The sequence below is a fragment of the Puma concolor genome, chromosome B1, assembly GCF_028749965.1.
Source record: "Puma concolor isolate L17-30 chromosome B1, mPumCon1.1.hap2, whole genome shotgun sequence".
Lineage (NCBI taxonomy): Eukaryota > Metazoa > Chordata > Mammalia > Carnivora > Felidae > Puma > Puma concolor.
This window is the reverse complement of record NC_141670.1, coordinates 76,440,565-76,462,382: the sequence shown is the minus strand read 5'-3', so window position 1 is coordinate 76,462,382 and position 21,818 is coordinate 76,440,565. Positions and strand designations below refer to the sequence as shown.

The window sequence follows — 21,818 nt, the reverse complement described above, 5'->3', positions numbered from 1 at the left end:
GATGTGAGGCAGCTCGGGAACCGCTGCCAAACCACACCATTCAAGAGGAAACGCAAGACAGTGCTGGGATGGATACTTTTAAATGCAGGGGCTGGCTGCTCCCCGAGAAAGTAGAGCGAGGTAGGGCGGGGATACAGAGTGACGCCGGAGAAACATTTCAGCGGCCTCCAGGAACAAATGGGAGCCCTGTGTCTGGGGTGTTCTCTACTCCCAGAGTGAAAACATACCAGCTTATTAACTTCCTCAATTGGTCGAGTGGCCACCGCAGCCCAGCCCCAGCCCCCTGGGCCGATGCAGTAGACTCCAGCTGTCTAATCCTCTGCTCGTTCCTGTTTGAGACACAGTCTGTGCTCTCCTGGCCGAAGCCCAGCAGGGTGAGAATCACTGAAGGGGCCTTCCACCTCCAGGCCAGACTCGAGGGCTCCCCAGCCCTCTTGCTGCAAACATAATGGCTTCTGTACTTGCCAGCCTCGTGCTGCAGCATAAATCCTCAGCTTTTGTCTGTGTTTAATCACCACCCTGGGAAGTGCTATCGAAGTGCAACTGTTTCTGGCTAGGAGTGCAGCTCCCAGGCCCTGCTGCTGCCCACCCAAGATCCAAGTCCCTAACACAGGATTCTTAGGGTAATGCTGGCCGTCTGTGTTAAATGGCCACCGAAAGCATGGGGTCACGCAAGCTGGGAACCCCCAATCACACACTGACCACGGAGCTGGCTCCGACACATAGGGCAGCCTTAAGTTCCCTGGGGACTGAATTCACACACCCTTTCAACTACTACCCAATTGTGTCTCGCTAAAGCTATTTTTAAAGTATCTAGAAGGAAGGATGGAAGGAAAGCAGTTGGGCCTCTCACCTGTCCAGGGGTTTCCAGGGTCAGAGTGTGGAGGAAAGGCCTGTTGAAGGGAGAAGGTAGGGAGGGGGCCGGGACAGGAACAGAAAGGGGTGTCCCCTCTGCTCAAAGGCAAGAACTGTGAAAGGTCATTCTTCTAGAAAGGCACAAACATCAGCCCAAGCCCTGAAAAGAAGTAGGGCACAGTAAAATGCACATAGAACTGAAGCACTCACTAAAAGGGAGAAAAAGACATCACATCACTTGTAACAGTTTTACCGCATTACATATAACATTTTCTGCATTAAAAGGGGTTGGTGATTTCTCTTTAAAGCAGATCCCAAAGTAGACAAGAGGAGACGGGTTAAGTGGCACACCTAACATGTTAAAATTCAATTTCCATTGCTATGGAATCATAACCTGGCTTGGTTCCACTAGAAATGCTAACCGGACAATCCCCAAGAGACAGTGGATAAGCCACATCTATTTCCAGTGTGCACAAAGGAGGCATGCACACAGTCCACACCATTTCCCCTGGGGCTGTGGCTGGCTGTGGACAACACCCAGGGTCTCTGACTCACAAGAGGCTCAGGATCCCGGGGTGCAGGTCTGCAGGTGAACCGTGACTCTGACGGCCCTCTCCTTGGTGAGGGAGACAGGGGCCGCTACCCACAACTTCAACAGCTAGAATTAGATCCTGTGACAAGAATTGAGATGCTTTTGTCCACAGTTACCAGGAGGTTGCTCATGATGATAAGTAATCTTTTTCTCTTTCCGTTTCTGAAAAACAGGAGTGCTGCATCATAGCAACCTGTCAACATCCCTGCCCCTGGGGTGCCAAGGGGATGAGGCCTGTAAATCTCAGGAGCACTGCCGGAGTACCTCCAAGGAAGGGGCGGTGAAATGTGTAAGGGATGAAATAATGGGCAATGATGTAAGGGAGAGTGATGGGTTAATAGTAAATTAGACATAAAGTGGGAGATTCTTTGGAATTCAGAGTGTTCTAAGGACAGGATGGCTCTTTCTACATATCTGTCATCCTTAGGAGTCAGTTACTTTGTCTACTTTTTTTTCCTCATCTCCTGGTCATCTAATCACTAACAGAACCCCAATCCGTCAGAGGGAAACACCAAGAAGGAGTAGAAGCAGAGAGTCTGCTCTACTGGAGCACCCTCTGGCTCACAGGGTTTCTAGAAGCCAAGACCTACTTGGATTCTTTTTAAAAATTCAGTAAAAAGTTAATTGTAACATTTTCCTTTTAAAAAAGTACCCTACAAAAGACACAAAAAGATGCTTAACATAGTTGGTCATTAGGGAAATGCAAATCAAGCCCACAGTGAGATTATCGCTTTACACCTACTACTAGGATGACTATAATCAAAAAGACAGACAATAACAAGTGCTAGCAAGGATATGGAGACACAGGAACCCTCATACATTGCTGATGGGTATGCAACTGGGTGCAGCCAGTTTGGAAGATAGTCGGGCGGCTCCTCAAAATGTTAAATGTACAACTACCATATGACCCAGAAATTCCATTCGTACAGGTCTATACGTAACTAACTTGAAAACACATGCTCACACAAAAACATCTGAACACAAATGTTCAAAGCAGCATGTTCAATAAGAGCCCAAAACTGGAAACAACTCAAATGTCCATTTACGGATGTGGCATATACTTACAGTAGAATATTCTTTAGCCTTAAAAAGAAATGAAGTACTGGCACATGTTAAAACATAGATGGATTTTGAAAACATCACGTTAAGTAAAATAAGCCGGACACAGAGGCCACATACTGTACAAGTCTATTTACATTAAATGTCCAGAATAGGCAAATTCACAGAGACAGAAAGTAGATTAGTAGTAACCTAGGGCAAGGGGTTAGTGGGGGAATGACTGCTAATGGTTTGGTTTTTTGTGTGATGAGAATGTTCTGGAATTAGATAGGGTGATGGCTGAATAGGTTTGTGGATATACTAAAAGCCAATGAACTGCCTGGCTCATAAAGAAATAAACTAAAAAAAAAAAAAATCACTATAACCTCTTATTTCTTATTTTCTAAAGTCTTTATTTCTCTAACTTCCATGTCTGTCCATCCCATCAATCCATCCTTCTAATAGTACATGTGCATGGAAGGATGCCTGGAAGGGTGTCCACCCAATATTAATGGTAGTTATTTCAAGGTGGTAAAATTTGAAGATCTTTATCTTTTTCTATATTACTTAAATTCTTTATAATGAAAAAATACCTTTTTTTTCCACCAGAAAATCATACATGATTTTATTAAACACAGAAAACAAAGTAGAAAAATAAATAAAGCAAAACCCCCAAGGCAATAATATACACAGGAGATTCCCTCATGCAACATACATTTAACACCTTTCTAGTCAGACTTTTATTTCAGTTTGATTACCTCACAGCAGCCAGGATGCACCCTGCTTCCTTTGAGCATGCTGAAAGTTGATACAATCTAAGGTGTCCCTACCTACATCTGAACCAACCATCAGCATCTTCTAGCATTTTCCATTGGTCCTACCGAACCAATCACATTCACTGCACTAGGTTTCCTCCCTTTTCCTTGTCTGGTGGGGCAGGATGAGTGAGAAGGGGAAGATTTTTTTTCCCTTCTTTCATTTCAAATGCTACAATTCATCTGCTCTTATGTATACATACATATATATATATAGATGCCCTCAGGCCACCTAATCTTTCTGTCACTGCTGAGCACTGTCATAAACATTTGTATTCCTCTGACATCCAGGCAACTCAAATCCTTTCCTACATGTGCCAAGGGCCCTGTAGTTGACAGCCTCACTGGGCGGTGGGTAAACAGAAACTTTATTAGTTCTGTCTCCAGTTTCACTGCACAGAGCTGGGTGTGAGTGCCACAGCGCCTCATAATTAGCCAAAAGCAGTTGCTTTTCCAAAGCCTCACTTTGTGCCTGCCACTACTGTTGATGTGGTATAAATATTAAATGCAGAAGGCACCATTAAAGTCACACTAAGTTTCTGGCTGAAGCATTGATGGCTTTGATACCCAAAGTCTAAATAAGGCAGCCACCTTGGTGTTCTTTATCCTTTAAGACTTTTCTGGATTCCAGGAACCTTTCACCCACCTATGACTGTCAGGTGGAAAGGAGACGAGGCAGAGGCCACCTTTGATGACGATGCTGTTTTTCTCAGTTTGCATACACTGTGCATGTGTATAAAGTTTTATCTACTAAACAAGAGGCAGTCTGTCTGACCTCATCCTCCTTGCTGGAAGACTAAATTTCAGGGGGCAATCATGCAATGAAGACAAATAAGGCCCTAGTACTGGCTGGGAGCCTGCAGGGGACTGAGAAGAACTAGAGGGCCGGGGAGCAGTGCTGAAGGTGCTCTGGCTTCGGCCTCGTGGGGGTCACAGGGGCAGTGCATGTGCTTCGAAGCCCCCAAAAGCTACAGTCCCGCCTTTCACATAAACAAATGTTTGGAAAACGTTCCAGGCAAAACCACACGGGAACCACCTGCTTAGCAAAGATGGAAAGCACACTACCTGCATTGCATATACCAGCCTTTTTTCATTTGCTAACTGAAATGTTTCTACCTTTTCAGTATGAAAACAGCCCTTACACGCATTTAATACTTTATGAAATTCAGTTAGTGACGGCATTTGAATTTCACATACAACATCTACTGGAATAGCAGAGCAGTCAGAAACTTTAGGAAGTGGGGACATACCTGTTTAGCTGCTGCTGAAGAAATTACTTTTCTGTCCAGCAGGTTGAGAAGCTCAGCCAGCACAGAAGGTGTGACAGGACTAGCAGCCCCCAAAAGGAGAGAAAAATAAATGTACATTTCACACTGTCAGTATACACCCATTGAGAAGAAGAGTGCTCGATTTTGTAGGTTTAAATAACACACCCAGGAATGGAAATAACAGGGCAATGGGGCTCTATTTTATTTATTTATTTTGTAGGTTAGGATATAACAAGTTTCGGTGACTAGTGTTGTTTTACCACACAACAGTAATGGCCGTTTGGCAGAAGTTGTAGCAACAACTGCTCAGTTTAATTAGTCAAAAAAAAAAAAAAAAAAAAAAAAAAAAGGAGTGGCTGCAAAATTCATGAACCATGACAAGAGAAAAACAAAACAACAACAACAAAAAAACAAAAAACCTACCACTCAGTAATTAAATATTTTCGAATGCAAGATCAGTCTAAAAATTACTTCAAACAAAAGAGCTAACAAGGCTACTTTTCTGAGTGTTTTTATGCAAATATAAATTCTTTTTAATTGTAAGAGCTTTTCCTTAAGAGAGTGCAGTGACTGCCATCCGCTTCGTTAACTGTCCCCATGGGCATCTGCACAGACACTGTTCTCCTCCACAGGCTCACAACAGCTTTCTGAGAGCTTTCACCACAGAAGGGCCCAGGATCCATTATATCTATACCTTTAGGATGTGACTTAGTGAAAAGTAACACTGAACTATAGACTATTTTTAAAAAGATTTTTAATGTTTATTATTTTTGAGAGAGAGAGAGCACAAGCTGGGGAGGGGCAGAGAGGGAGACACAGAATCTGAAGCAGGCTCCAGGCTCTGAGCTGTCAGCACAGAGCCTGATGTGGGGCTCGAACTCACAGACTGTGAGATCTTGACCTGAGCCGAAGTTGGATGCTTAACCGACTGAGCCACCCAGGTGCCCCTAGACTATTTCTTTTAAAATATGTGATTTTGCTATCTTATTATTTAAAAGCAGGCTTCACGCCCAGGGCAGAGGCCAACACGGGGCCTGAACTCACGACCCTGAAATCATGATCTGAGCCGAGATCAAGAGCCACTGCTCTGAGCCACCCAGGCACCCCTGATTTTGCTACTTTTAAACACATACAGCAACTAAGCTAAAAGAACACTGTTTATCTGAGGTCATTAGAGGACTAGTTTTAAATAGGAATGACTTATAAATAGCACGTTAGTATGTCTGTATAAACTAAAACTTTTGAAGTGCTTAACGCCACTTGAAAACACCTTTTGTCTTAGTTTTCATCAATCACAATTAATTTCTTTGCGTGCTTTTAGATAATAAAAAGGAAATTGCCACTTAGCCCCCATCCAGTTTCCATGCATTCCAAACCAACTGAGTTCAAGTTTACCAGCTCTGACTTACTGGACTCTGATTCAAGCACAGTGAAACCTCATTAGGGTTGTTCATTCGAAGCAGCTGACACACGGAGGCAGACCATCATCCTTAAAGTCTTTGTTTATCCCAAAGTATGGATAAGAGGTAATTCCAAGTGGAAATTAAGTTTGGAGACTGTCTGGTGTTATTAAGTTGGCATTCGGAACATCTGTGTATCACCCTGATTAAATCTCAGCAGCAAGAGGGACAGAGGGCTGGGAAATAAACTGATAAACCCCCTTTCCAGCCTTCTACCTTACTGACAAGTAATAAAGAATCAGTTTGTTTTAAAAATGTGGGTTCCTTGGATGCTCTGCAATCCTAGAAAATACAGTGGCTGATTAGAGTGTAGACAGTGTATAGAACCCATAATAAGCATTGAGGGTGAACTGGATTTCTAGAGCATGAAAAAAAGAAAAGGTCCCTTCTCCCATATGAGTTGATGATATAAGGGACATGGGGATGGAGAATAGAAATAGAACACGACGTAACTAAAAATACTTTGCCTTTCATCTAATGACCTTAATTCGTTAGTTAGGTCATAAATGTACACCATAAAACATTTCCACTGACCTAACAGCATTTGAGATTTCTCACTCATCTTTCTGTACCCACAAATGCTTGACACACAGTCGGTCAGTAAGAAATTGTGTCACAGAACTCTTCCTACCAACAGGGATATCTATCTGGTATACCGCCTACATTAATTCCAGATATGCCAGGGCTAACCTTGAATACGACAATGACAAAGATCAGTACCTGTCACACGGATCCTGAAAGACCCCACTCCTCAGTTAAATAAATAAACTATCATCAGATTTGCAACATATTGGCAGCCGAGGCACAAGCTACTGATTTGTTGCTGTCAGATGCCAGTCTCTGGACAGTGAATGTGTCTCCACTAAGAAGAATCTGACACCTAAACGCTTAAGCTTTGCATGCCAGCTTCCAATCCCCTGAGGCCAGTGTAGGTACAAAGGGATCCTTCCAATCTGCCCACTTCCTCTAGTCCAGCTAGCACTCTTTCAGGGTCATGACACCACCTCCAGCTTGCATCGGGAGCAGACGCACTGCCACCTCTACAACTGCACATCCCTACCCCCTCCCTGCATCAGAGAAATGAGCAGCCCATCTCCATCTCTGCACCCATTTCAAGCCCAAAGTCCACCTTCTCTACTTCTGCTAAGATGGGACACAGGAAGCTCCTGGAGGAGGACACTGGGACTTGGACATCCAGGTGGCTCTTGCTGCTCAATAATCCTTATGTTCCTCTCGATGAATTCCCCACACCCCTATCCGGTGGCCCCACCAAAGCAACTGTTACAGCCACGGCATCTTCTTCCCACCTCCCTTCTCAGCGCCTGCCCCCACCTCTCACTTCATAAGGACAGCAGCTCATGATGCACGACTCAGAAATTTCTATCATGCCCTCCTCCTCCTCTTCCAGCAAACAAACCCCTCAACCCATGCTTTTATCCCATTACTTTCCACTCCTGCAGATCCCGTCTGCATGTTTGTTTCCTCTCTCTTGGCTTTAACCATGCACCCTCACAAATGCTCAGATCTTCCTATCTTGAAAATGTCTGCAAGTGATCTCGGAGTCTGCAAGCCTGGTCTCTTACCTTACTTTTACGGATAAATATCTAGCATTAGTGGCTACTATCTGTCCTCGTAAGCATGTGCCATTCCAGCACCAATCCTCCCCTCTACAGGGGATGTTCTCTTAAAAATCACACCCCTCCTCGCTTGTTGCCAAGCATAACAGCTTTCCCCATTCTGCTGCACCCTGACTTCTGGGCTACATTTAAAGCCCTTTGTGAAAACTCCTCTCCTTGGGCCTCCCATCTCTTCCCTCTCCCTGGTTGTCCCTCATTCACTCCTGGCCCGATAATGAGCACCGGCCAGCATTCTTTCCCACATGGTCTTCTGCCTCCACCTCAGGCTGCCAGGGAAAGGAAGCACATCTGTTCCCAAGACTGCCGCTGCTTCTTCGGGGTCCAATTCTCTCCACCATGAGATTCAACCAGCTCTCACCAAACGTGTTTTAAACCAGGGGTCAGCAAACTTCTTCCGGGAAGTGCCAGAGAGTAAGTATTTAAGGCTTTGTGGGCCACACATGGTTTCTGTCACATATTCTTTGTTTTGGTTTAAGAAGTCATACGCACTGTTCGCTCACAGGCCCGCCAGAATGATCTTTAACAGGCTCTGAACCCTGAAGCCCCACTTGGATGCTATCCCATGCATCACACTGCTGGACTTACCTTCCCTTCACCATCAAGCCCCTCTTGGCTCAAAAGCCTGCCCTGATCTGCTAGTGCCTCAGGAACTGCTGCCCCTGGCTGACCTGAAGTTTGGGGCACTCAACTAGACTGGACAACTGGATGGAGGGGCTTGCCTGATCTCACCACGAAATGCTTGGCCAGGGTATCTGTAATTTCCACTTTCTTAATTACATCAAACCTGTTATTAATAGAGATTTAGAAGGAGTTAACAGAAAAACAACTTTCAAAGCAATATGCTCAAAATAATTAAAAAGCTGAGTTCAACAAGAGCTTTTCAACAAGAGCTTTTCTGGTTGGACCCTTTAAACACCATGACAGGTCTTTAAAGATGAGTGCTAATTTGCAAAATCAGTTCTTACCAACTTGACCTCCAGAGTGTTCCCTGCCTGGGGTCATCATGAGACTACTGCGAAGCTCCGCAGCTACGGCCGTTCTAAGCTCTGGAAATGTTAGCCCTAGCAGCTGAGTTGTGCGCTAATTACTGTTTATTCCAAGGTGAGGCTGGTGTATCCAGCCCAGCTAATGGTTCTTTGAACTGTGTAGAAAGAGGCTGCCTACAGCTTGTTTTTGGATCCTCGGCTCTTGATCTACATAAATTGTGTGATAGAGCTATTGTTTAGCTTCCTCTTTACCTGCTTTTGGAACAGTTACATATACTTTTATTTAGAACGGGGTACCCTTTGGGTTCTTAAAACTCTAGTGCATATGAACTGTTTGGGTAAATACCAGGGGCTCCAAGTGCACTTGACAAGCTAATTTATTAACCTTAGCTCCTTTAACAGCTACCAACATGGTTGTCGAGCAAACCCCTAATTTTATAGACCAATATAGAAAGAAACTAGCTCGGAAGTCCGGGGACGTGGCTTCCAGTCTTAGCAGCTCACCACCTGAGGTGTGCCACCTTGTCTGCTAAAGGAATGAGCTGAACCAAAGGTTATCTAAGGTCTCTGCCAAGAAAAGTCAGTGACTTTAAGAATCACAGCCAATAACATGGAAAACCATACATTTAAAGATCAGATCGGTAACTCCTCCAAAAGCTCAAACCGCACCTTGAAGCCTTCCCAGGTTCTCCTGGCCAACATCAATCTCCCTCCTCTCTGCTCTCACTGCACTGTGTATAGTTCTAAAACAGGAAGCACCCCTTTCTGTCTTGAAATAAAATACTGATGCATGAGTCTAGTCCTCCCCAGGAGACGGAGAATTCCTTGAGGGCCTGGATGGGGTCCTTTTAGTGGTGCTCTACACGTATTTACTGGATTCACAGCTAACCTCCCCTGTGACTTCCCACACCCTCAGATTCCAGCCCTGCTCCAACCATACAGGAAGCAGTGCTTGCTGCCGTTTTCCATTCTCTGCTCCTGTAAGCTATGCTCCTCCTCGGTCTAAAAACATGCCAGTTCTTTGCCATTCCACCCTTGGCTCCCTACAAGTGCTTCCCAGACCTCTGCCTCACCAAATCCTATCCGTTCTTTAAGGCCATTCTTAAGATACAGTTGTATCTCCTCCATAAACTCTTCTAGATGGTTCCAGTCTTCACTGAAGGCCACAATATTTTCAGTGTAGAGTGGAGTTTCTGAAGAGAGGCCAAACCTGAAAGGACAGGAATGAACGACAAAAAGGCCACAGATGCCACAGGAATTTAGGGGACTGAGGGTGGCCACTGTTTTGGTACTTGGTATACCGACCTGGCAAAGAGAAGGAAACTAACACAGAGGGCTCACTATGTGCCAGGCACTGTGCATTTTCCTCTCAAAAACCCTTGGAGGCAGGTACTGTCATTTTTGTTTCATAGAGAAGAAATGGAGGGTCATAGAGGGGAACTCATCCAAGGCCACTGGTGGTAAGGAGCTAAGTGAGGAAGTGAATTGATCCCAAATGCCACATTACAACATACATATACACGTTGCAAGCAAGAGGCTGGATGTGAAACTGGCACTGTATGGTGTTAACCTCCTTTGAGGGAATAGTTTTTCAGAATCACGTATCAACATATGCTTGTCCCCCCTCCTCCACTTCTCCGTGGCCATGGGAGGCTGCTGAGACAAGTGACACACCTGCTGAGATTGGGCTCCCCCTTCCACCGGGACCCTGCCAGGCCCCGGCCATCAGCCTGGGGTTCCTGATGAATTCACTCTCCCTCCTTCTCCCATTTAAATTTGCTGCTTGCTCCTCCCTTCCTGAAACTTTCCTTTTCTTAGGCTTTTGTGGTGCTAACTCTGTCCTACTTTTCCTCTTCTCTGCCACTTCTTCTCGGCTGCCTCCTTCTCTGCCCACGCTTCTCACTTAAGAGTCTAGAGCATCTCCGGCTCCTTCCTCAGCCATCTTATCAGGCCGTACCCTCCCTGACAGTTCTCTTCTGCTTTAACAACTTCAAGTACCATCTATAAGCCACGAAATCCATGTTCCACCCATACTGGACTATGCACTTGCATTGCCAGAAGTATGATGCCTGAACTTACCTCAAGATTTCTACCCGTGCTATTCCCTATACCTGGAACACTCTTACTTCTTGGATTTTGCCTGACTAACCTTACTCATCTTTCCCTCAGGCTTTAGCTTAGCTGTTACCTTCGCCTTCTCAGGGCACCTGCTAGCTCACTGCTTTCTAATCACCAGCTTCTAGACTGTCAGCTCAGAGAGCAGGGACTATATCTGTGTGCTGACTGATCTTCCCATGCTTAGCACAGTGCTTTGCACAGAGTCTAAATAAACATGTGCTGAATAACGAACAAATGAGAACTCTAGGATTTATACCTGCCAGATATCTCCTGTCAGTGGTAGATCATATATCTGCCTGCCTCCTGGTTATGCCCGTGAGGGGGATGTCTGTCCCACAGGCAGCCCAGCTCAGCACGTCCAAAATGGAACATGGCATCCTGCCCCGCCCCTTCCCTCTGAACTCATTCCTCCTCCTCTAGCTCTCGCCAGGCTGAAAAACACTATCCTCCATGTCGCTCCGCTGTCCGAGTAAGAACTGGAAGTCATGCGATGTGAGATAACTGCTCTCCCACCTACCTCAGCTGAGGCCCATGGCATTTCTTACTGGCACTCTGGCAACAGGCTCCTTGCTTCTGGTCTGTTCTTTCATTCCACCCCTCCGAGTGAAACTGGAGTGTGCTGGAGATCTATAGCTTTGAGAGCCGCTGACAGAAGTGTTTGCACGGTGGCCTCTGGTGGTCTCTGCAGCTTTCTCCTGAGCTTTCCTGCGTGCCCCCTTGGCACCCCGAAGTTTCTGGGTTTCCTAAGCCTCCATGCCTGCTCGTCTCTGAGTGTCCAATGGCCACTCCCTTACCCAGAATCCCCTCATCCCTCCCATCACCTGGCAACTCCCACTAGGTCTTCAGGGCCTGGTTCCAGCATATCCTCCGCGGGAAACCTTTGTCATCTTCTGGCCTCAGGCCAGGCCCCCTTGGTGTTCATTCATGGCACCTTGTGTGCCTCCGGCCTAACAGGACCACACTGAGGTGAATGTCTGTTTTCTTACAGATCTGTATTCCCCACCAGCTTGTAGACTCCTGGTCTTACTCATCTTCAGGCCCCCAGCCCTGAATGGTACAAAGGGCAGTACGGACAGTCAGAGATTGGAACAAATAAATGAAATCTCAGAGGTGATGGCGGATAGCTTTAGAATATGGAATTCACAAGGGTGTTTGTGTCTTGTTAGGAGATCTTAAGGGGAACGACGGAGAACAAAACACCAGCCCTGCCCTACTTAAACTGCTTCTGGACACAGAGTTCATCATAAAGGAAGAAAGAATCCCCAGACCCTACTCACCTCTCATTGACAGCAAGGTTCCGTTGCTTTAAAAAACCCAGAAAAATGTTGAGGACCCAACTAGTTACTTTTTTTGGCTCTGCCCTAGTTTCTTTTATCACATTCTGGAAGAACTCCAGTAGGCCAACTTCATTCTGTAAAGAAAAAAAAAAAATTCATATATATATATATATATATATATATATCTCCAAAAAAATGAAAGATCAGCATTCTGAAGGCAAATCTGAAACTGTCACCCTCTGCCTCCTCTGAGACACCTACCTGTACTTTCCTAAACATGGAAATGCCACCAGAAAATTCTAATCACTTTCAGTAAACAGCAAGTATTTGACTTCTACTACTGTCATGGCGCTTTTTATATAGCTTTTTGTCAAAGGAATGAACATATTTCCAAAAGCCTGGCTTGGTGAACCAGAGGGCAATGAAATCCACTGTCCCCCAAACTCACCCGCCCTCTCACCGTCAGCCCTGTGAACCCTACACCCTTTACCCTTGAGCTGCGTCCTTCATCTTCGGGCCCATGAAGTTTGGCTTCACTTCACTGTCTTTTCTCTTTCCAGGCCTATCCTCTGCTGGAAGTCCCAGTGATTGTGAGAATAAGAAGGCAGGAAAAGAAGTAAATGAAGAAGGAACAGACAGAATATTCTACCTCTGAAAAACCAAAAGTGGATCGTAACTGTATTCATCTTCACATCATCCCCAAAATGACAGAAATGGTTCTCAAATGTTTCCAAAATGAGGAAGAACCCAGGCACATGTGACCGACTCAGACCACACAGCTGATGGAGGCAGCAGTGGCTTCCGGACCTTCGGAGCCAAACTAGACACAGCTAACCCTGCCTCTCCTCTTGCTCTGTGAAAACAATCGCCTGGGTGGGCTCAACAAGGACATGTGAAGAAGACTACTATGTCTCCCCTCTGGACTGTCAGCTCTGTGATTCAGGGGCCATTCTGTCCTGTTTACTCAATAAATAGAGCTAAGTCAGTGCTGGGCCATGGCAGCTACATGGTAAATATCCACGGATGGAATTAATGTCTGCTGCCATCACCATGTACATTGAAAAAAAAAAAAAAATCACATGTGAATGCTCATTCTTTATCATACCATGTTCACCTTTAAATATTAGAATTGCCACAATTATGCATAAGAGTAACCCCAAGGCACTCATCAAAGTGCCTTAGCTACTATAGCTAACTGCCAGCTCAGAGCAGTTCGGCAGAACCAAAAAAATGTGGCTAAGTCCATCCTTTGTTTCTCAGTAAGAAAGATAAAAACATGTTCCCCTCACACAGGGGAAGCTGAAGCTTCCAAATGCAGAGGGAACACATTTTTAGTAGATTTCTCCTACCTGCTGAAATGCAAATAAAACCACACTTTCCCTGAAATGGTCTTTTTCACTTTATACTGCGGGTAAGGCTCTCGAACCCTTGCCCTTTCAGAGAACCTTCGTTAAGCAAAAGAACTTTCTGGAAAAACAAGATACTGGGAAGAAGCAAGACATACGAACAAAAGTTCTCTGAAAGCTCAGCTATTGCAGATGCTGTAATATACACACAGGCACACGGTTGCTAAAGTAGAAATTCCATAAGAAAAAAAAAATCTACATGCCCTTTGTAACAGATAAATTCTCTGGTGACAAGCCTACTGAATAATCCCATAATCATCTCTTGAATCTCTTTTCAAGCCAATGTTACTATTCTGCTCATGCTAAACCAGGGCAAAGGCCGCCTCAGCAGCCAAAGCTTGACTGCAGATAAAGGCAAATGCAGGAAGAATGAAGAGGAAGTTTTGCTTAACTTAGGAAAAGTATTCAAACTTCCACAATGGTACAGCAAACCGCTGGGGAAGTAGAAAACCACTATCTGGCCCAAATCAGACGGGCAGAATTCCCTTTGTTCTAACGCAGACAGGCTGGCCCGCTGGTGAAAAGAGCTGTCAGAAGCAGAGCTCTTTGCTTTGCCAAGGAAAGGTTTTCTAAATCCACCTAGAAATATTGCACTTGAACTCCCAGGCTTGGCTGAGTTGCTGGGACGTGATGAATATCTATTCTTCTACCCTTGGGTGGTTTTTTTATTGGATGGATAACATGGCAAGTCAGATTTCTGTTTGTCTTTTTGTGTCAGTGCTGTGATGAAGCCTCTCCAAGCTGGAACCGTACTTCGCTGGGGGATACGTGGCTCCGGCACACAACTGGAAGCGGATGTGAAAATCTGTGATGGTAATGGGGCGAGCTACACGAGGCCGAGCCGCTGCCGCCCAGGGAATGACGGATCAATACAAAGTCACACATGGGCTGCCTGTTCTGGCTCTTTAGATCACAAGCCCGCGTTTCAAGCATTCTAGATAAGGTCTTCTTAGTTTTTCTTAGGAGGTCGGCAACTGCTAATAAGCTCGGCACAAATCTCTTGAGGCCCTGGTGAACGTGGCAGTGCAGCCATCTGGTTTTCTCAGGAAAACAGTGCGCTGGTAATTCCTTTCCATAAAAACCGTATGAAGAGCAACACAAAAAGGCCACTGCATTAGGGAAACCCCAACTTCCTTCTCAAAGGCGACATGCAAGCGTCCGACTCGGACTGACCTATCCTACATCAGAGCCGACACTCTAGCTACACGGGGTGTCAAGTCTCCTGGCTGAATGTAACACTAATTGTTCCTTCAGCTGCAGCTAACGCAGCAGGGACAACTAACTGGTCCTGCCTTTCGTGTAACGCCAGACAGCCTTTGTAGCTCTATGACCCGGAAGCATCCTTTTCACATTTTAATCAAATTTCCCGAAGCATTCAATTACACCCGGCGCCAATGCCAGGTCAGCCTCGTAGAGGCTGACAGGAACCCTCCACCACTAACGGACCTGTCAGTTGGTCAATGTGGCTGTGAGGCAAGGCAGAGGGATCGCCTCACCTTCACCGTCTGCTCTGCAAAGGAACCCCGATCTACCCTTGCGCCGGGCTCTGGAAGCAACGTCTTTTTGCAATGCTGTTTTTTACATTCTACCTTCAGAGACGACAAAATGTCAGAAGACTATGAAGCTGGGATAGGATGAGGGCTGCCTTCCCAACCACCATTCTTGTTCTAAGTCACACAGCCTTTGAACTTGATGACAGGGCAGAAATTAGCTGGACTATATTTAGAAGTAGAATGAAACTTGACAGAGACAGCTGCCCAGTGGCAGACTTCAGAGAAGAAAAAACCTACAAAGTACAAGCTGAGGAACAGCTGATTATGTGGCAGGGAGTGACATGGCAGCTAAAGGGACCTTAGATTAGCAATCCAGGGCTAGTTAAGAGGCTTTCAGGAATATTTCCAGAATAGCTGCTAGACATGGAGAACGGCGGCCAGCCCTGTGGGGAGCTGCGCATGGCTGCCGCCGCCATTGGCAATGATAATACATTTTAGTAACAACAAGAGGGGCTAGGCACTGTTCTAAGTGCTGTCTCTGCGTTAACTCATTTAATTCTTAACAACAACCCTGGGTGGATCCTAGCAGAACTCTCTCTCACAGACAAGGACGCGGAGGCATGAACTCGCTTGAGGTTCCACAGCAAGAAAGCAGCAGAACTGGGATCTGAACCCCTGTGGTCTGTGCTCTTTATCTCCACGCTACACCGCCGCTGAGGAAGAAACTATCATGTTGCTGCCTTCCTGGGGACCAAGACGGAGCACCTACCAGTGCCAGGCACAACGTGAAGCAACTAGCTCATCAAAAGAATGCACTTTCCCACCACTTCCATTATTTTATTCGGTACCTGCCAGCTGTTCAAAGATTCTTAACATATTAAAAATGTTGCAAAGGCCCTTAGCAATTAACTGAGAAATTAGGAGAAAATGGCAAGTTCTCTTTCTGCCTCTGCCAATGTACATCTACACCACCTGGCACTCTCCGCCGTGGCCTGACACACACCTGCCCCCAGATCAGGGAGGAAGACACTCAACCCCCCTACCCACCCCCCCCACCCTATGCCATACAGAGCTTCCAGGGGACAGGAGGGTGGCCAGAGTTGCTGGGCTTCTCTTCTGCACCCCTTCTGCACCCTCTCCTCAGAGAAGTTACAGCGGGTATGTATATGCCTCAACCAGGACACTGCCTAATTCTGATGCCCCTTCTGACATTACGAAACCAACCCCATTACTGCTCACATAGTTTTGGTATCAAGCACGCTGCATTTTACTGCATTCTAATTCTTCTAATACGAAGAACTTGTGCGTGGGTTTACACCTAGCCGGGCAGGTCATTCCTGTGGTGGGAGCGGCTGACTGTACAGGAGACCCTGCATCTGTAGACTGAGCCAGGTGCTCACGTGCCATGTGGTGGAGACACAAACTGGAACCGCACCCTTCCACCACGTGGCAGGGGTGCTGGGGTGAGTGGCCACTGAGCTTTTCTGCAAACACTGTAAGAGGGCCCAGCATCTGTGGGTCAGTGGGGACTCCACTGTTCCCTCTTTATTCCTGTGAATTCGGTCGCTCTCACAAAGTGGGAACAGAATGCAGACCCACCAACTTTGCGAAAAGCAGCCCTAAAAATAGCATCAAACGCTAGTGTTGGGATGAAATGGAAACTAGCTAGGGATGCCTGAGTGGTGGTGCTAGGGAAGAAAGCAGAAGTTATGGCTAGATTAAGGACTGACATTCAGTGGGGTGGTGGCTTAGGTCTGTGATGTGAAGGAGCCCTCCCTCTGCTTTTCATGGAAACAAGAAGTGGCTGTGGAAATCCTGCAGTGAGCGAGCACGCGCGCGCGCGCACACACACACACACACACACACACGATCATCCAGAGGAGTCTTGGATGGGGAAAAACTAAAGACAGCTGTTTGGTGGTGTGAGACTAGCGCAGGAGACACCACTCTCCCTTGAGTGTGTCAGGCGAAGTCAGAATCCTGAACCATCACGGCCACTTTCAAGAACACGGAGATCTGAAGCAGCTCTGAAACTGGCCCAGAAACACCAAGGGTATACTCCCTAGTCTGTCTCATAAAATACGCAACTAGAAAGAGCTACAGTCCTATTTTGGTCTTCATACTTTTTCCTCCTGGGTCATGTTTCCAGTGGGTCTGGAAGCCCCTACAATCTGAGCAAAACTCTGGTGCCAACAATTTCACTTGTGCTGTGTTCCCAGCAGAGTCGGGAAGTAACACATCTGAGTTTAACTCAGGATAATGGTTCCATTCGGGGAGGGTTCACACCTACATCTGGCTTAGACTAACGGGAAAACAAGTGTACGTTTTCCGAGATATATTAACTCTAGGAGGGATGTGGAGGGAAACCTATATAGCAATAAGACTTTTCCTTGGATAATTAAAACCCAAATAATTTAGGTAATAAACATTGACAGTAGATTGGCATAATTAGAAAACTGTATCTGCAAGAGTGGGCCATAAAAAGTATGCTGTCAAGAAATCAATTCTGATTACAATCACATTTCAACGTGCCTAAAGCCACCATTGTCACATGGGCCCAACACGGAGAGAACCTGTGTTGGTCAACAGCAGCTTTCTGGCTGCAGCTTAAAACCAGCAACAAAGCTTCAAGGCAGTGCTTGCTCACTGGCTCTAAGATCTGATTGAAACCTGAAATAATGTATTTTAATTGTCCCCAAAAGGAAATCATTCCACAAACAGGAAACCAGGTTTCAGGAAGGATTAAGGAGAGAGCCCCTGTGAATCCCCAAGGTTGGGCACTCGGGGCTTCACTCCTCCCTGTACTTTTGGGCCAATGAGCGTGTCCCTGAGGGGTCAAATGACCCTGAGCCCGGAGGATCTTCATCTCCGAAAGTCCTTTGTTAGTTGTATCTAAAATAAATGCATTGTTGGTTTTGCAGGAGTGAAGTTAGAAGGTGCATCTTTTATTTAGCTTTACCAGGAGAAAATATTGGTTATGTTTCTAGTGCATACACTAACTGTAAAAGCACCCATAAGCTGGCAAGCACTGGGTACAGTTTTATAAAATGAAGAATAAAATCAATTTCGAAAATTACATGGAGCTGAAATGGTGAGCGACGATGTTGACCAAATGGATTTTCCTTCAGCAGCAGTTAGAAGACCAGTGCTTTGTTCCTCAGTACATCTAAGCAGTCTGAAACCAGTCAATATGGTTTCACACGCCTTTTTAAACTATTAGCTTTAAAGCAGTGTTACCTATGGGTATACAGACATTTATCATGGGAAATTACTTTAAAGACAGTTCATCCAAACCAAGCCATTTCAAGCTTACTAGAAACTCAAAGCAAAACTCTTGGAAAACAATCCATTTAACGACCAACCATAGTCATGATATCTTTTCTGTTTCTTGGTCCCCTGGAGTCACTTTAACCTTTTTCATGGTGTCAGAAACAAAGGATTATGACTTTAAGTGGGGAATAACCAGCTGGGGAAAATGAAGTGGTTCAAGTAAGACTACACATCTTGAGGCTGAATACAAAGAAAGACAGCCATATACAGCAGCATAGGTCACTAATCTGGCGGGTCACGACCACTTTTTCCTGCAGTCTTACTGGGGCCATGCTGGACTTTTCTTAAAATGCAACATTTTTAATATGTTAAGAACCTTTGAACAGCTGGCAGGTACTGAATAAAATAATGGAATGGTGGGAAAGTGCATTCTTTTGATGAGCTAAAATCAATGTGTTAGTTAGCAGCTGTTCGGTGCCACTGCTCTTCTCCCCGGCAACTCATTCTAGGGAGTCTGCTTGGCTGCATTTAGGCTTCTTTTAGATTCAGTGAAGATTCTTCTCTGTCAATCATCTTTAGGATGAGTGAATCATCCCCTCCCCTCTTTCAGCTGGGGAGGGTAATAGCTCCAGTCACCTTTGCAGAGCTCTCCCCTCCAAAGCATCAGAGGTGAGATCTGAAATCAAGACTATCTCTTAGTCAGTGTTTCAACCCATTGCCCTGTGGGGCTACTTGGGAGAGTTAAAAGTGGCATGGAAAAGATAAAGTTCTTATATCTGAAAACAGCATAAGGCACTGTGGTGCATATAGCAGGCCCTCAAGAAATACTAAATTGGGGATGCTATGCCATTCCTCCACTGAAATCTTTTTTTTTAAGTTTATTTATTTATTTTGAGCGAGAGAGAGCGAGCGTGCGAACACGCAGGGTAAGGGCAGAGAGAAAGAGAGTAAAAGAACCCCAAGCAGGCTCGGTGCTCACAGCATGGAGCCCGACGCGGGGCTTGAACCCACAAACTGAACCGTAAGATCGTGACCTGAGTCAAAACCGAGAGTCAGACACTCAACCGACTGAGCCACCCAGGCGCCCCCCTCCACTGAAATCTTGATGAGATGGACATCTTTCCATCTACTGACTTCGTACACAGCCAGCCACCTTGTGAGCTCATATCTGTTCCTCACCAAGTACCTACCATGTGCCAGGGTGCATGACACGAGGCCAACAACAGGCAAAGTCATCTCACAAACTCCACATATTCTGCACTCTGTGCAGACCCTTTACGATGATTTAGTCAGAAGGAGCCAAGAACCTGAGGCAGCAAGTTTGAGAAACAAAGTTGCAGAGGAGAGCTTACATTTATTTTTGGTGACTTAAATTTCCTACTTGGAAAATGGACATAATATCTGCTTTTCATCGGATTTGACTGATTTTCACTAAATTTAGTAGACAGCATTTTTTATTTATAAGGCAGTCTGACCTCTTAAAAACCAAGTGGTCAAAAGTTCAAATTGAATCAATGGTCTGTGACTATGACTGATTGAAGCATTAGTGGGACTGTATAAAACATTAACAAACATAAAAATTCTATTTTCTCTATCAAGTGATCCAAAACAGCAATGAACTTGACACATTATTCCTGTTTGGCATTGTGACACATTACACGTACAGGCAGGCAACAGAGCTTCGGCATATAAATAAAGCCTGGGCTCTGAAGTCCCCACAGGCTTGGCTGAGTTACTTAACGTCTTACATTCAACCGCAGAGGTTATGTTTCCTCATCTGTAAAATGGGGAGAACAGCAATATCGACCTCAGAGGGTTGTTGTAAGGGTAAATTAAAAAGTGACCACTATAAACCACAGAGACTTCTGTCAGCGAGTAGCCATTTTTATGTACTGCTTAGGCAAATGACTACAATTTGTTTGCATTCTCTGAATCAGGTAAGGCAGATTTAGGAAGAGATACCCCCACAGACATCATTTTGGGATTATCGGCACATGCATATAATCTAGATCATTCTAATAATTACTCCTGGAATATGCTGACTCAGAGAAGGACGTGTTACACTATTAGAACCTCGTATTTTTCAGAATCCTAATACCTGGATCTCAGCTTCTACATTTCTATTCCTTAATCCTTACAAAGGAGGTCAACAATCGAACAATCTGACTTATGAAAGGGAAGCAAGGTTAACTAAATAGGTCAAAGTTTCACGTCGGGCAAGATACTTTTTATGTGGCCAGAGGAAAAAACAGTAATACAGATTTTCTGTTCGGAGGTGACTGTCAGGAAGGTTCATGAGAGAAAACCAGAATATAGACTGGACTTAATGTCCTGACAAAACCAGTTTAGAAAACAAGAGTCAGAGACACCAAGTGATTTGCATCGGAACACAGGATCTGGGGTGGTTAGAGTGGTGATCCAGGTGTTCTCACCCCGAGTTCAAGGAGTCAGGTATCGTTCCATGATTTGCTAGGTTGTCAAGACTGGCTTATGTATCTGATCTTTAGAAACAGAGATGCTTTTGTCAGGAATGCTGCTTCTTCCAGGGCTTCCATGAGTATTGTAATGGTATCCCACGTGCTTACTTGTTTGTCCATTCACTGAATAAATATTCACTGAGTGCCTACTACGTGCCAGACATGGTGGGAGATGCTAAAATATAATATTAGGGTTCTGTAAATATCAAGCCTAAATTATCAATACATAATTCAGTCCTTACCAGACAATAAAATAAGATAAAGATCAGAGTTAAATTCTGAAGTCTCTGTTATTTGTAAGGCATGTGTGTGAGGGTGGGTATGTGCTTAAATGCTTAACTTAATAAGCAATCTGAAGGCACAAAGCATGGAATCGAAGCTCAGCAAAGCACACCTCCACTACTGCTATTTATTTAATGAATACTCCTGGGCACTCTTTAAATTGAAAGATGGTTCATTAGATTTGTGCATCCGCCCTTCTCAGCAATCTGTTGTGTTTCTGATGAAGGCAGGAAAAAACATGAACATATCATTTTCGGGTCTGAGTAACTCAGCTTTCAATGATTACAAAGTCATAAAGAGCTCAGGATGCCTACTTTCAGGAAAACAATTTGTCTGACTCATTCTCTTTCCATTGCTTTTAAGTTCTCTTTGCGCTCATCTTGGGAATTTCAAGGGCTGGCCCTTTAAAAAACAATGAATCACCTAATACATTAGCTGCAAGCTATACAAATAAGCATATTTTTAAGCTATTAAAAGACCAGTCCCGTCAAAACTGGCTCAAAAATCACCTCCTTCTTGAAGTTTTTCCCTTTTGTTCTGATCAAGGTAATCACTGCCTCCCCGGGCTCCCATCCTGCATTATGCATCTATTGGTTAGCTGCTTAGCTGTGTCATGTGTGTGTGTATACATATAAACTCTTGGAAAGCAAAGAAACACTTTTTTTTTTTAATCTCTGCCTCTGAGTACCCACTACATAGGAGATGCAACAGAAAATAAAAGTGGTGGACTGAAGAGATGAAAGGTGGGTTCCCCTAAACAGGACCTTAAACTATGAAAACATACACCCACTCACCAGGCATCCCTCAGCCTTTATTCAAGGCTTCCTGTGAAGGACACACGAGT

The 21,818-nt window shown here is 45.1% G+C and overlaps 1 protein-coding gene across 5 annotated transcripts in view; it reads right to left on the bottom strand.

Annotated features, from left to right (window-relative positions):
• Positions 1–21,818, bottom strand: part of GATB (glutamyl-tRNA amidotransferase subunit B) — an 89,764-nt gene that overhangs the window by 16,419 nt on the left and 51,527 nt on the right. For 4 of the 5 annotated variants that reach the window (XM_086704112.1, XM_025921991.2, XM_086704113.1 and 1 more), the window contains 2 exons: positions 12,047–12,180; positions 4,551–4,629 (listed from right to left, as the gene is read on the bottom strand). In XM_086704112.1, the coding sequence (XP_086560238.1) occupies positions 4,551–4,629; positions 12,047–12,180 (213 nt within the window). Of the gene's footprint in view, positions 1–4,550; positions 4,630–12,046; positions 12,181–17,869; positions 20,868–21,818 lie in introns of those variants that run through there. The other variant, XM_086704114.1, reaches the window with a different exon arrangement.